This window comes from Chaetodon auriga, chromosome 8 (genome assembly GCF_051107435.1).
Source record: "Chaetodon auriga isolate fChaAug3 chromosome 8, fChaAug3.hap1, whole genome shotgun sequence".
Taxonomy (NCBI): Eukaryota; Metazoa; Chordata; class Actinopteri; order Chaetodontiformes; family Chaetodontidae; genus Chaetodon; species Chaetodon auriga.
In genome coordinates this window covers 22743826-22758762 of record NC_135081.1, presented here as the reverse complement: position 1 = coordinate 22758762, position 14937 = coordinate 22743826, and the positions used below count along the sequence as shown (strand labels likewise).

The 14937-nt window shown below is 42.6% G+C and overlaps 1 protein-coding gene across 2 annotated transcripts in view; it reads left to right on the top strand.

Annotated features, from left to right (window-relative positions):
• ago3a (argonaute RISC catalytic component 3a) overlaps positions 1 to 14937 on the top strand; it is a 35585-nt gene that overhangs the window by 3143 nt on the left and 17505 nt on the right. For both annotated transcript variants that reach the window (XM_076737828.1, XM_076737826.1), the window contains exons 2-5: positions 11540 to 11711; positions 11885 to 12005; positions 12273 to 12481; positions 13436 to 13572. In XM_076737828.1, coding sequence (XP_076593943.1) covers positions 11540 to 11711; positions 11885 to 12005; positions 12273 to 12481; positions 13436 to 13572 — 639 coding nt within the window. The remainder of the gene's footprint in view (positions 1 to 11539; positions 11712 to 11884; positions 12006 to 12272; positions 12482 to 13435; positions 13573 to 14937) is intronic.

The window sequence follows — 14937 nt, the reverse complement described above, 5'->3', positions numbered from 1 at the left end:
AGTTATCTTAGCTTAGTATAAAGACTGGAAACAGGCGGTAAGCAGCTAGCCTGGCTCTGTCTATAGGTAAATAAATCTGGCTACTAGCACCTCTTATGTTCACTAATTAACACTTTATATCTTGTTTCTTCAATCTGTACAAAAACACTATGTAAAAATGTCAGGTTGTGGTTTTTAGGGGGCGTAATGTGGTGGACTATTTCTTGGCCAGAGTCTCTGCTGGTAATCTGGCAACCTCAAGGTGATGACAAACAAGATATAACATGTTAATTAGTAAGCTTTTGAGCTGCTGGGAAGAAGATTTTGCTACCTCTGGAGTAGGGGTGGGCGGTGTGGTCCCAAAATAATATCTCAACATTTCAGGGTATTTTGCGATAATGATTTTCTTTACTATTTGACAAAATACAAGGTTAGGGAGTAGAACTTGCCAAGGATTCGTTGATGCTATGCTGAGCCAATGTCGTTCCTCTGCTTGGTTCAGAGCTCTAGCTGTCAAGCAGCCCTTGTGAGACTCAAGGCTCCCCTCTTACTCATCCGGGTGCTTCTGCTTGAGGTGGTGAAATAAGTTAATTGTATTTCCCCCTTCTGTTATTACAGTCTTCATGCACTCATCACATTTTATCGTGGTTTGTTGTACATCAGGGGGCTGTATTCATAAAGCTTCAGAGTACCAAGACAATTCTTAGAAATATGGCATTTCCTAAGAATTTCCCCTTATAGTTGAGACTAGATCCTGTCAAAGATAAAATTTATTTACAAAGCATCTTAGCCCTCTGGAGAGCTCCTAAGGTGAAAAACTGTGAGGGAGGAGGACTTTTAAGAGGCTTAAGCATTACTTAAGTGGAGGAGAAAATGGCAGAAACACCAAGAGATTAGAGAAATATTCTCCAAACACTGAATGACAGTGAGTTAATGAAATGCTACAGATTAGATCGCGCAGTGATAATGTTTGTGGTTGATTTGATTAGTGATGTGCTGATATCTCCAAGCCAGTGCAGTAACGCTATAACGCCAGCAAACATGCAAACTGATGGAAGCGGAGCCACTTTTCAGGTTTACAGGTCTATCACTCCTAAGCTAGGGCCAGATATTTTTAGGCTAAGTTAAGAGCTTTCTGAGAGCATTCTCAGAGTGTTTGTGAAAAAGTGTGGTAGTAGTTTAATGTGAATAAACTATTTTTCTTACCATGATAGAAAATGTTCAGTGGTGACATCCCCTGTACACATATTGAGCTGTATTTTCCATATTGAGAGATGCAGCTTACTGGAAGTCAATGAAATGTCAGGTAGAATACAGCAGGGGGTCTTCCCCTACCCTCCACCTGTCATGCTACACTTAGTAACCAGGTGGGATATGAGCTGGCTGGAGATGACTCAGCTTGATATGAATGGCAGCACTAGCACAACACTAAAGAGGGATGGTGCTAGTTTCACTGAGGGTCACGTCTCTCTGGGGTATTTTTCAGAACATCTGAAATGAGCTTACTTTCTGTCGTTTGTCCTGTTGATGTCTTACTCATGTCCTTCAGCCAGCCCGCCTCTCTTTCATACCCCCATTCTTTCTCACACTCCCACATTTCCCGCTCTTTTTTGATTCACAGACAGTCACCGCTGCCCCCTCCCTTCCTTGGTTACTGCCTCTGTTTCCCTCTCTGTGCCTCAGTGGGAAACTCTGCCTTCCCTGTCATTCTCCTTGTTGGTTGGTTCTCTGTGGATTTTGTACAGACAGTGGGGTCGGCTTTGAGGGAGGGCTTACTTGATTTGCAGTCTCTCCCCATAATGCTCAGTTCATTCAAGCAGCCTGTTGACAATAGACAACCCCCATCTGCAACCCCAGCCACCCATAAGGCTAACCATTGGCATATTGTTGCAGGTTTCTATGGAGAATGCAGTTTTCCGTTGCTCTTGAGGCTCATTGTATGAGAAAGATTTACTCTTGCCTTTATTTTACTGAAGAAAATTCAAAACCCTTCCTATTAACCCCTCTTTGAAATTTTTCATGTGCGATACTTTTTCCATCAGATCATATGCCATAGTTAAGATCTGGTGATAATAAATAGTTTATCAATCAAAAGTATTCAGGAGCAGAGCCTACAGGGAGCTGCTGAGCAAAGACTCAAATCTCAGTCTGGAAAATACAATTTCAACAGTTCAATAAGAAAATATTTAACATTTAATTGATATCAGTTCATTTGATATAACATGGCATTGCACTATTTTTTTTTTTTTATCACTGTGATGTCCAGCAGGACAGCCTCCATATGCAGCTCAAACACACAAGGCAAAGTGGGTCTGATGGACGCCGCTCCTTGTTTACAATGCTTGACTAGAAACACACACCTCTTTAACATGATATGGCTTGTTTTGTATATTCTGGTTGATTTTTTTTTTTTTACTTTTGTTGAACAGTTCATGCTGCCTTTGATATTCAATATCATAAGTTGAACAACAAAGACAGTGTTCCTTCAAGTCCTTCATTGTATATATTTCTGAATAATGAAGAGTTTCCCTGTTTCCAGACTTTGTCGGACATGTATAGTAGCACGCTGCCTCTTTTTGCCATCCTCAATTCTTCTTCTGTTGAGCCAGATCTGCTTGCTAGTTGTATTACCACAAAATGTGACTTTGCTCTGACAGCCTTTACAAATGGCGTAGATATCAAGCCTCCTTTTAGTTGTTAAAATTTGAAAAGCAGAGCGGTGCCAGAATTTAACCTGGGCAAGTGCTGCTTGACGTTAAATCCCCACTGATGTGTCATTAGTCTTGTTTTTTCTGCTTTCTGACCTACTAAACAGGAAGAAAAAGTGCTGTTTCAGCTCAGCACTTCCAGTGTTCTACTAAGTTGGAAAATACCAACAATACATGCTTCAAATTTGCTGTGTGGAAGCTTTTTCTGTACTGTGTGAACATATTTTTCTCATGTTCACCAAAAGGTCTTAATCATGTGTTTGTAAAGCAGACTGAGAGGCAACTCTTCTGGCTGACACATGCTGTTGTCAGAGTGTGGGATAGACAGCAAACTCCTGCAAGTGGGTAGACAGAGAGGAAATCAAGGGATGGACTGTGTGTGTGTGGAGGTGGTGGTGGTGATGGTGGTGGGGGAGTGTGAGGAGGAGTAGGAGGGCTGAAGGTTGTGATGTGTCACAGAGATTTGAAGCCAGAACAGCCAGACCACACTTCTTTTCCACCACCACCTCCTCCTCCTCCTCCTCCTGCTCTTCCTGCTTTTCCCCTCCCTGAGATCTGTGTTTTGGGGGAACTGCAAGGGGCTCATTTTAGGGGGAGCTTATGGACAGGAAGAAAGAGACCTGGAGGGGGACGTCTGTGTGTTTTGCTGGGGGGCTCACAGGAGGACAGACATAAGTCTGTCTGTCAGTGGCAGAGAAATACTGCAAATATCTCTTAATTATTTCGTTAAGAGAATTCAATAGCAACTACATTTTCTCACATTTAAAAGGGACAATCAGCAATTTACTACCACATAAATTAAAGGTGTATTTGTAGATAGTTTGACTGAAATGTTTCTCATCTGATTGCAATTAAATATGTAGCCCTGTTTTTACTCCGATGTTCAGTTTTAACATCAACAAACAGAAACCAGAGGGAAATATTTAAGGGGGTAGCAATTGTCTTCCTTCCATCCATCTGCCAATAGATTACTCAGACCAAATGAGCGGCTGTCTCTTTGCCAAAAAACAAGTGCACTTTGCTGAGCAGTGTGGACACACCTTGATTTTGTCAGTGCCATCAACCATTTAACAGAGAGAAGAAGTTAGTCCCAGTATGTGTTAGTAGACCTTGAATGATCAGCTGAAGAATTACAGGACAGTTTCTTATGTGGGGAAAAAAGTCCCATTGAAACTTTATGCAGGCAGGGATGAGGACTGTCCATCTTAACAGGATCATTGTCTCTGGAAAGACGTGTTGATGCTCACAGTCAGCGTTATGAGCATCACAAATGAAAAGGTACCCCCATTGCACCAGGGTGGCGGCTGAGATGTCAGCAAAGCTCCTGCAAATACATCATCATTGCTAATATCCACTTTTTCTGATTTGGACAAGCTAATGCAAGAAATTCCTGTGAAGACGTTCACATGACAGTTGCAACAATCTGAGTATTACTTGTTTTGGTTCTCATTAATTTATGAGAGCGCATGTAAACTCTCAGAGCAACAGAGCAGTCATCCTGCCCAAGTCAACAGAAAAAGTCAACAGCCCCTGGCCCCTGTCCACTGTTCCACTCAGGTCGGACTAGCGAGACTGTGAGGACAGAAGGCTCCATTTAACCTGCTCGAGTAGAATCTCCTGATCAGTTTAACAAGCCGGTACTTTGTGTGTGTGAATATATGCGTGTGTATCCATCCATCACCTACCTGTGTCAGTAAGACTGTCAGGCCTTCTGTAATGCCTCAGAGTCAGAACTGGATTCTCACTACAGTTGATTCTTAACCCCCCTCCAAATCCCCTCACCCGCTTCACTCCTGCTCTCTGAAAATATTTCTCTGCCATGTGCTCTCCTTCGTTCTCACACATGCACTCAGGTTCGGCGTGAGGGGGATTTGAGCATTTTTGCATGTTGTTGTGACTGACCAGGCCCTCGTCAGCCTGTCAGTGTGTGGCTGCCTGTGGGTGTTTATCTGTGGCAGAGAGTGGCATCGACTCCCATGGGTGCCAGATGCAACACTCTTGAGCTTGATGAGGGGAAGAGGAGGGAGGAGTTTGACTGTGTGTGATGTGCATCAATCCTTCCTTGCCAGCTATCAGCCTTTCTGTGTGTGTGTGTGTGTGTGTGTGTCTGTGCATGTGCATGCTCACGTGCATGTTTCTAGGTTCTGCCTGCTGTGACTGACGCCATTGTGCCTCACCACTGAGCACTCGCCCTGTTCCCACAGCTCAGGCCTCTCTGGATTAGAAACACAACAGCTGTATTGTGTGTGTATGTGTGAGTTGGTGAGCGGGCCTATATATGTGTGGACGTGCACTCGTTAGCAGTGTGGACATTTGTATACTGGAGAGACGTGGCTGAGGGGGTTAACAGGGACTGTGTGTCAGCCTGGCTTCTCACTATCCAGTTATTCTGGCTTGCAGCCCACTGTGTACAGTCTGTGTGTTGGAAAGCAGCAGAGTGGAATGAGTTCACATTTTCTGAGATGTTTCTACAACGTATTCACATATTAAGAAATTACAATCATTGCTGTTATATAGTCTTTGATTTATTTACTCCATGTGCACTATTGTGTGCAGCACTGGTGCCTCACGTGCTGGATGGTATCGCTCAGCTATGGTTCCAGTTAATTGACTAAATTCAACCCTTGTGCGCGCCACACATTTTCCGTTGATACAAAGACCACCAGTGCAACTTATCTAATGTTACTGGCTCCACATACCATGGATTTGCATGTGAATTATGTGATTGTTTGGTCCTGATATGACTAATGAGGAATGTGTCAATCTCAGGGAAGAGACTGAAACTTTCCAACTGCTTATAATGAATTCAGAAAACTGCTGATAACAAACATCAGTAAGTTGCCAGGCAGGGGTTAGAACAGCGCCAAAAATCCATTTCTAACCGAGATAAGTATGTCATATATGTGTGTATGTTGGTTTGAGGTTTCCTTAAAGCGTAGAAGACACCGGCCAGTTGACTTGTGTGAAATGCAACAGAATATGTCCAAAAGTAGGGTTGCCAGATAACCTTACAAATGACACACAAAATCAGCTCAGTGCACAAGCAGCAAACTGATGCTGTGTGTTCAGCAAAAAATTGGCAAAAATATGAGTATGGAGCATATTGGGCACGCTGTTGGACAGTGAGAAAGTGGATTATGTTGCAGGACTCGTAGGAGTAATTTGAGAAGTTTCCATCAGTGTTTTGATACAGTATTTCTGCCATGAAACTATGCTACTATTGGAGTAGAGTATGTGACATGAATTCAGGCTGACTGCAGCAGCTGCTCTCTGAAAGCGGAAACTACCAATGTTTAACAGCCACCTTTCAAGCCTGCAGGGTTTAAGCATATTAAAGCATAGATTTTAGTTGGCACATAACCTTTTTAAAGTTCGTAGAATATTGGTAGCATTAAAATATTTCACCTTACTACATTATGATTATCTCTTCTGATCCTTGTAAATACTTGTGTAATGAAGAACACAGCCAACACAGTTTCCTGCAGATTTACATGGATTACTTCACCTGTGATTGTGCAGCCGTCATATTAAGTGATAATCCTTTCTAAATGCAACTGCTTTTACGCCTGAGATTTGTTTTGCAGTTGGAGTAAATGAAAAGAAATTGGAGTATATCTTTTCATTTCAGGTTGTTTTTGACAGAATCTTAAAATGTTAAGGCATGTCTTCATTAAACAACAGCTTCTATATTGATAAGCAGCACTGGCATAGGTTATAGAATGAATGTGATGCTGTCTGCAAAAGAAAGGATTGAAAAAAGAAAAGACGCTTAAGATACTGTTTCAGCAGGATCCAATAGGCCGAGTGCTTGAGTGGCAATTTCCATCCACACAATGACACTCAATTGTTGTAATTTCACTGAAACACACTAATTTCATTCATGGTCAAGAAGAGTTTGCACTCCTTTGTCGTCTCTCACTGGCTGTATGTCCAGGCTCAGGAAATGAGAATCATACTGATAGACAAGGGGAGGATGAAATCTACTCTCTGTTTGTTAAAGCATGTCCTTCCTGTAATTATCTGAAAGCTCACACGCACACACAAACGCAGTCAGTACGGCATTTTTCAACTCAACTGGGGAGGCTTCCTTGAACCCTTACACTCACTGTACAAAGATCTGAAAAGCCTTTGATGTGTCTGAGTAGATTTGTGGTTTTCACTATTTGTCATTGCCAAATATAACACGTCACCTTTCAACAGCGGAGGTCATTGTATCCTTGACGTGTTCTTGATTAGTATTCTGTATTTTGTCTTGCAGAATTTGGGTTTTCCTGTAAACTCATGCAAGCGTATTTGTGTGTTAGGGGTTTGTTCAGCTTCCCACGCGCCTACCAACCCCCGAGAATGGCCATTTTGACAGTCAAGGTTTCAGTTGCATAACAATAACACTGCTGAACATTCAGTTTTCAGTAATTACTACTCGAGTTGTCTTTGAATCTCTTTTATTGCTGGTAGCATTTTGTAACTATTGGACAGACCTACTTAAATCTGTTGAAGCTTGAGACTGAAGTACTCTGCTCTCCCAGTGACAGTTAAACCTCCCTCCCTGACCCCCTCGCTGCTGTGCAGGACAAGCACGTTTGTTATGTCTGTTTGCGGAGGGAACAGAGACACACAGTTTCCAAGAAGGGCCGATAGGAGGGAGGGAGGTAGCTGATGTGTTGGCGAATGATCAGGATCGGCTTGACTGTTGAAAAATCCTGCAAAAACACACGCGTCGTTGATTTTCAACATCACAGCATGTCGCCTGCCATGTGCGTGATGTTGTAAGGTCCCATCTGTGTTCACAGCCAGCAGTAATCACCATAGATGAATGCTTTTCTTAAACAACAGGTTGCTCCAGTGGCTGCTGTATGCTGGATTAATCAAGAAAGCCAAACTGTGCTTCATGAAACAAGAAATCCTCCAGCCCGCACAGGAAGTTTGAGTCTGTTTTTTACCAGTAAAGAAAGTACAAGTCACGTTTTAGTCAATCTTAACCTATTACATTTCTGTAACATTTCACCATTTGCCCTTAAATAAGTATGAACAGCTTTGTTGCATGCGGAGAGAACCTGAATTTTAAATATCACAATTTCTGAAAGCGTTTCTGCAAGTGACAGAATCACCCAGAGGACTGTCATGATCACAGGGAGCCAAAGAATGCAGAGGCAGGCCAGCCAAATATCGTGGCGATGGGGCCAGGCTTTTGATTAGACCCACACAGCTTGTTTGTTTTGATGCCCGCTTGCATCTTGTCAGATTACCACCAGTCAAACACAAGTCATGACTGTGGGTGGTGGGTTAGTCTGAGCGACCTGACACTGTTTTATTCGAGGTTGGGTTGTGTCAGGAATAATTTGTGTGAATGTGAGAATTCATAGCAGTTTGTCAATGTCTGTCCATTGGTTTTGAAAGCCACGAGGGAGAACATGCCCTTGTGTTTGTGCAAAATGCCAGAAGTATAAACTCTCTATGTAATATGGGAAATTTAAACCCATTCTATCAGTGTGTCTGTGCAAAACCACAGCTACTTACTGTGCGTCTGTGTGTGGGTTTGAGACTGAAACTAAACCAACTGGCCGCGTGCGTTTGTGTGTGTGCGCGCAAGTGGGTGGAATACCAAAACTTAAGCCTGTGTGGGTTTTTTTTTTTTCTCACCATAAGACCCTGTCATTGCTACTGAAGTTCATCCACTACTGAATCCAGAAGCAGGGACTCAAGGATGCTCCACTGTGTGTTTCTCTGCCTGTGGTGGCTCTGTGACTCATGCTGAATGGAAGCCAGTTCCGAGAGGCAGATGAAAGCCGGAAAACACCAGCCCTGCCCACTCTCTAAGCCTGCCACTCCCTGCTACCCTCCTCCTACTTGTCCACTTCCATCACAGGACAGAAAAAAGTGCTCTCTGCAACAGAAAGCTGTCTTGATGTTTGTGTGAAGAACTTCTTGAGTGAGTTCTGTCCTGAAATGGAATTAGGAGGGACAGGGTGTGAATCTTTGGGAATCTTAATGCCATTCAGTTCTTGTTATTGGGTGTCTGATTTGATTCAAACCCACGTCTTGATTGAATGAATAGAAAAGCGAGACCTCTTTTCAGTCCCTTGCTCCAGCATACTTTGTGGCAGACTATTCACTGGTGTTTCTAGTCCACTACGAATGAAATCCAATATAAAATATAATTGGCAATGAAGATAAATGATCCACAGACTTTTCATTTAAGACAGTTAACAGCATTAATTAATGAATTAATTTGAAAGCATACATACATTCTCCTGCCTGTTTGTGAATAACAAAATGAGGGGGAGTTTTTTGCTGTGTTAATAACGTTATAGCTCCGGCAGTGGAGAGCAGCCTCTCTTCTGTGCTGTTAGCTCCGGGAAAAGCCATCATTGTAGAAGACGTAAGCAGGTGCAGAGTTTTTAGGTTAAACGGACAGTGTAACATCACCTTATTAAACTAAGATTTAGGGAATCGACTTTTGACATTTGTGAATTGATTCTGAATCTTCGGAGAAGAGAACTGACACTATAATGTGAATCTATTTTTATTTTATTTTTTCATCCAGCCCTAGGAGACAATTTATGTAGCTTTAATGAAGATTTACTAGACTACATGTCTTCCTTCTATTTGTCACGCGTGTGTGTGAAATTGGGCTTACCTCACAAGTTATACCGAGGGCTCCGAGGGAATTACCATAACAAAAGTTTGTGTGCACATAGTTTAGTGTGAGAGGGACAGCCGTGGCAGGAATTCCAGACTTTCCTCTCTTTCATCATTTTAGCCCAGCAGGCTATTTCAAACACGAGGCCTTCACCCTCCATCAACCCTGTTAGCCCTCACTCCACAGTCCACCAAAGAAGGAACCAAAAAAGAGAGCAGGGCACAAGGCGCATACTTCCAAAGCCCGACTGTAAACAAACAAGGTTGCTCATGTTGTCTGCTGTTACCTCACAGAAGGTTCCTGTTCTGGTGGTGGGAGGTTTTTATGAACTTCCCCTCAGCAGGGCCCTCAACCCTAACATCACCCACAGATGTGAGCCTATGAGTCAAATCGGTGATGAATCACACTTAACTATGAGTCTCACTTATCAATGACACATTTGGTTTTTTTTGGTAGAGACTGGAGAGTGCTGTGGAGACACAATGAGGCAGCCTTGAAAAAGAAAAGGCCATGGGGGTGGAGGGTAGCATAAACAAAGTAACACTCGCCAAGCAAATGGATGACTCTCATCTGAGTTTTTGTGTAAAAATGGCTATTGCATGACAATAGCGAAACGTCTGATAGCAGAACTTTAATCCAAACACTGCATTGGCACGTCAGCAAAGCCTTTTGTTTTGTCAAGTGTGATGTGGAGGGCAAGCCTCAGCAGACCCAAAAATAGCACTAACATGAGTGTGGCACATTAAGTTGAACAGAACTCGCTTTTTCTGGATCAAAGTGACTCACGTCTGAGACATCTCATGGCCTGTGTGTGTTCATGCACAGTAATGCTGTTTTTAGAACAGATGTGAAAACTCTAACCCAGTAAGTAGATTGTCGAACACATGCTCTGTTGTGAGTAGCACTACACAATTAACAGTCATTAGCGTAGCCCTGTGTTGGTCTATTGTAGAACAATTCCCAGAGCAAGTGTGAAGCAGTTTATTTATTCAGTTTAAGCTTTATGCATTGATTTTTTTTGCCTGCTAGTAGTAACATCCTATTGTGCAAAATTCTCAATAAAATACAACGTTCAATGTTAAAGGTTACGTCATCTGAAATGTGAGTCATTTTCAATCTGTCATCTTACAAAGCCTCGTTTTACTTCCACCACAGTGAAAGTAAATAGTTTTAGTGGAAATTCTTTCCGCCAAAGTCACATTATTCAGCTCTTGTGTTTTAAAATAACATGTGACAGTGACAGTGTTTGTAGAAGGCAGCGTTGCTGTATCGCCATATTGCGTCAAATCTGCTTCATTCGCCAGCCAAGCAGTCGACTTCCTCATTTAGATGCTGCATATATGGTCAATGCACCTGAGTCATGGGTGTGTTTTCAGTACACATGTCGGCCCATGTACTGTTGTTTGCTTTAGAGCTGGTGCCCCATGAAACACTCACGCACGTGTCAGAGGAGTGTTCATCATCCTGAGTGTTTTGTTTTTTTTTCATCATGGGCGTGTTGTTCGTTTTGAAAGCGGTTTTATTCCACTGATGCGTCTGTATCATCTCTGTTCTTTTCTCAGTAGGTCACATCATATATGTAAAGTGCGTGTTACTGAGAACTGGCACTGTATGGTTTCATTGAGAGTGTCGTGGGTGGGTGTGCGTTTGTGTTGTGTAATATTTAACATGTTGAAGTGAGATTTGTTTATTTTTGGTGTCTCCCCTACACAGCAACTTATCTTGACATTTGGTGCTTCACTGTTTTTTTCCACCATCACACTTGTTATACTGTGTGTTTTTTACAAGCCAGTACTAAAAAACCATTGACCGTGTATTTGTTATTTGTACTACCTTTTAAATCAGCTGGCATTGTTTAGTGCTAACTTTTTAACAGTTTCCCTTTTTTGTTTATAGAGCCCAACAAGGAACATTTCTTTTGATGTTCACATGTTAATTTTATACATAAACAAATAACATATGTGTATTTTTTTGACAAGGAGATTTCATTTGGGTATTAAATTGTTGTCTACTGAGGCAGGATATTACCTCATATCAGTAAACTTTAAAGACACAGACCATTACAGTATCAGAGATAAGCCTGTATCTGTCAATGTCAGCATGCTGATGGATCAGCCAAGCTTTACGTATTTTGTTTTATATAAAATGGCTGAATCAGATGTAGATGAAGTTTTATTTAACATTTGTCCACCCCTCCTTGTTCTCGTCTCAGGAGCCGTTGGGGCCCAGTCCCTGTTCTCCATGCCTCGGCGGCCTGGCTATGGCACCATGGGGAAGCCCATCAAGCTGCTGGCCAACTGCTTCCAGGTGGAGATCCCCAAGATGGATGTCTACCTCTACGAGGTGGATATCAAGCCTGACAAGTGCCCACGGCGAGTCAACAGGTAGGCTGGACCCTCTGAATAGTATCTTTAAAACTTATCTCGTACATTTAGAAATAGGCATTTAACTGATGTCTAACACTCATTGATGATAACTGGTATAAACACTGTTTATGAAGTCTTAAACATGCCTTGTACAGTATAACTGAAACTCAGATTGTGTGTGTGTTGTGCAGGGAGGTGGTTGACTCTATGGTGCAGCACTTTAAGGTGACAATCTTCGGGGATCGCAGGCCAGTCTATGATGGAAAGAAGAGCCTGTACACTGCTAACCCACTGCCTGTGGCACCTACAGGGGTGAGGTGGAGAACAGACACAGACACATACATAAAAACACAAAAAACGTTTATCTTCAGTGGAACCTGAATGAAGACCCTGTGTGATGTCTGTAAAACATCCTGTATACCTGCGTTATATCACCCACAGCTCATGTATACACACATACAGGTACAAATACACAAAATCTTGACAACCACTGCTTGAAACCAGCCCTCACCAAATGCATCTGCTGTGATCTAACCTTCTTTTTCCTGTCTCGCCTTCCTCCTTTCTTTCCCCCCTCAGGTGGACCTGGATGTCACTCTGCCAGGTGAGGGAGGGAAAGATCGCCCTTTCAAAGTTTCCATCAAGTTCGTGTCTCTGGTCAGCTGGCACATGCTCCACGAGGTGCTGACTGGCCGCAGCATGCCTGAGCCCCTGGAGCTGGACAAACCCATCAGCACCAACCCCGTGCACGCAGTAGATGTAGTGCTGCGACACCTGCCCTCCATGAAGTGAGCTGCTGATGTTTTATTGTGGCCCGTTCTTTAAAAAAAATGTTAAATACTTCTGTGTTCACTCTGTTAATGACAACTGGAGGTCTAAATATATCATTTATTGCTGTTATTAGATATTTTGGAGATACTATTAAAGAATGATCTTTAAAAGTCTGGAAGTGCGGATCCAGTCTTAAGGAAATAGTCTGTTTGTCCTAACCTAATCAGCCCACCTCAGTCCTCTTCAGTCAGCAAACAAAGTCAAAAGATAGAGAACACATGACCCCTCTGATACTCATAGCAAATACTATATATTTGCTTTGTCATAGTGGCACTAACATTAGCACTCAGATCCCAACGGAAATCAAACACAGCTTACATGGGCTCTCACGGAGAGCCGTGCTTGACCTCACACCATCTTCCACTCGATATCTGTTTCCTAAGCCCCAGCAAGAGCACAGCTGAACACAATATCACCAGTGCTTTAATGAAAATCTCTTTCAGAGCATTATTAAAAAGTGGTTATATCGACACTTTTCATTTAGCTCTGTTTGCAGCCACCGGGGGAACCGGTATTGCAGTGGCATGATGACACATTGACAGTCCAGGAGTCACCAAGAAAAATGTATCCCACCTGTAATTATTAATGTGTCTCCTGGGCAGAGTAATATGAGGTCGATAGGTCCAGGCAGTGTCACTACCCTCTCATTTCACCGATGTAGTTTCAGGCCACGGTGAAGAGCAGCTGAATGTGACACCATATAAACACATATTGACCTACATTCTCAATTCAGGACGTGTTAACTAATGTTACATTTCCTGCCATCTCGTGCACCCTTTCCCACTTACCCCGTATTCCTTTTCATCTTGTGCCTTTTTTCACAGCCTTTCATTGCTTTTACCTCGACATCATCTTTCATTCTTTCAGTCACTTCGCTCTTTCCATAACTGCGATGCTTTATCTCCATTTAGGTACACTCCGGTGGGTCGATCCTTCTTCTCGGCTCCAGAGGGCTACGACCATCCCCTGGGAGGGGGCAGAGAGGTTTGGTTCGGTTTCCATCAATCTGTGCGCCCTGCCATGTGGAAGATGATGCTTAACATTGATGGTGAGAACCGAGTTCTACCTTGCATTTATGTCTGAATGCAGACTTGAGTTGTAAAAGCGCTTTGAGTGGTCTTCAGACTAGAAAAGCACTATACAAATACAGTCCATTTACCATTTAAGGGAAGGTCAGTCTATGTAATGAAGTCATACTAAATGATAATTTGAAGGATAACTAATGTCTAATAGTTATTTAAAACAATTTGCGTATGTTTTACACTACAGCGGACAGCAAACCTGAACACCAACATACTGTATGTCAAAGCAGGATGCTGATGTTTCATAGAGGATATATGAAACATCTCATCATCAGCACCCCGACTTCTTGCATCCATTGTCACAGCTACAACAATGTAAATACACAAGCTGTTTTTGTTGCTTACCGCCTCAAACACAGTGAGAACTGTTTCAAAAGCCACGTTTCAAAATCTTCATACAAGTGCGAGATTCACAATGTTTTCGATCCTTGCTTCAAAAAACAACACAGAAATCTTCTGTTCCTCTTGTCCAGCTGGGGAAATGAGATTTTAATAATTGAGCAGATAGATTAGTGTGACGTGGCGCCTCCATGATACAGGCTTTTTTTAGATATTTATTTTGCATGATCAATTTTTCTTCACTGATGTTATGTTTGAGGAAATTTAATGGCTGGATTTCATTGGAGCTGAATGTCTGCAAGATACTTAAGGCTCTTTCATCACTGTGGAGGCTGGAGGCTGAAGGCTGATGTGAACGGTGCCGGTGAACCAAATCATTTTTTTATAGTGAAACCACCACATTTTCTTTTTAGTTTGGTCATTTTTTTTTTTTCAAATCAAACTTGAAACTCTTCTTGCTGCTTGCGTTACTTGTGAAGTCTGTCAAGTTTTTTCTTTACGCTGTGATGGCATAACTCCTACTCACATCACATCACTGGTTATTGAGTTGTCGACCAATTTGTCTTGTTTGTTTTTTTGGCTGAGAACCAGTTTCTCGGAAACAAATGGAATGGTTCAAGATGTAGTCTGATAATTGGCTTCAGCTCTGCTCCCTTGTGCGTTGAAAAACTGTGTTTGATGGCCTGGAATAGTGAGCTACGATTTCAGCCTGTTATTATTTGTGGAAAGTAAGAGGCAGAAAGGGTGGTGGAGAATGTGTTTTGCCATATGCACACTGCAGGAGGTTGTTGGAGAGATGGGAGAGACCAAGGAACTTGGAGGAAGGTGGGTTCTTGGCTGGATGGGAACTGACTAGTCGGTTGCTGTGGAGACAGAAGGCAGCTACTCTGTGTGTGTGTGTGTGTGTGTGTGTGTGTGTGTGTGTGTGTGTGTGTGTGTGTGTGCGCGTGTGTGCGTGCGTGTGTGCGTGCGCGCGCTTGTCTGTCTGTGTG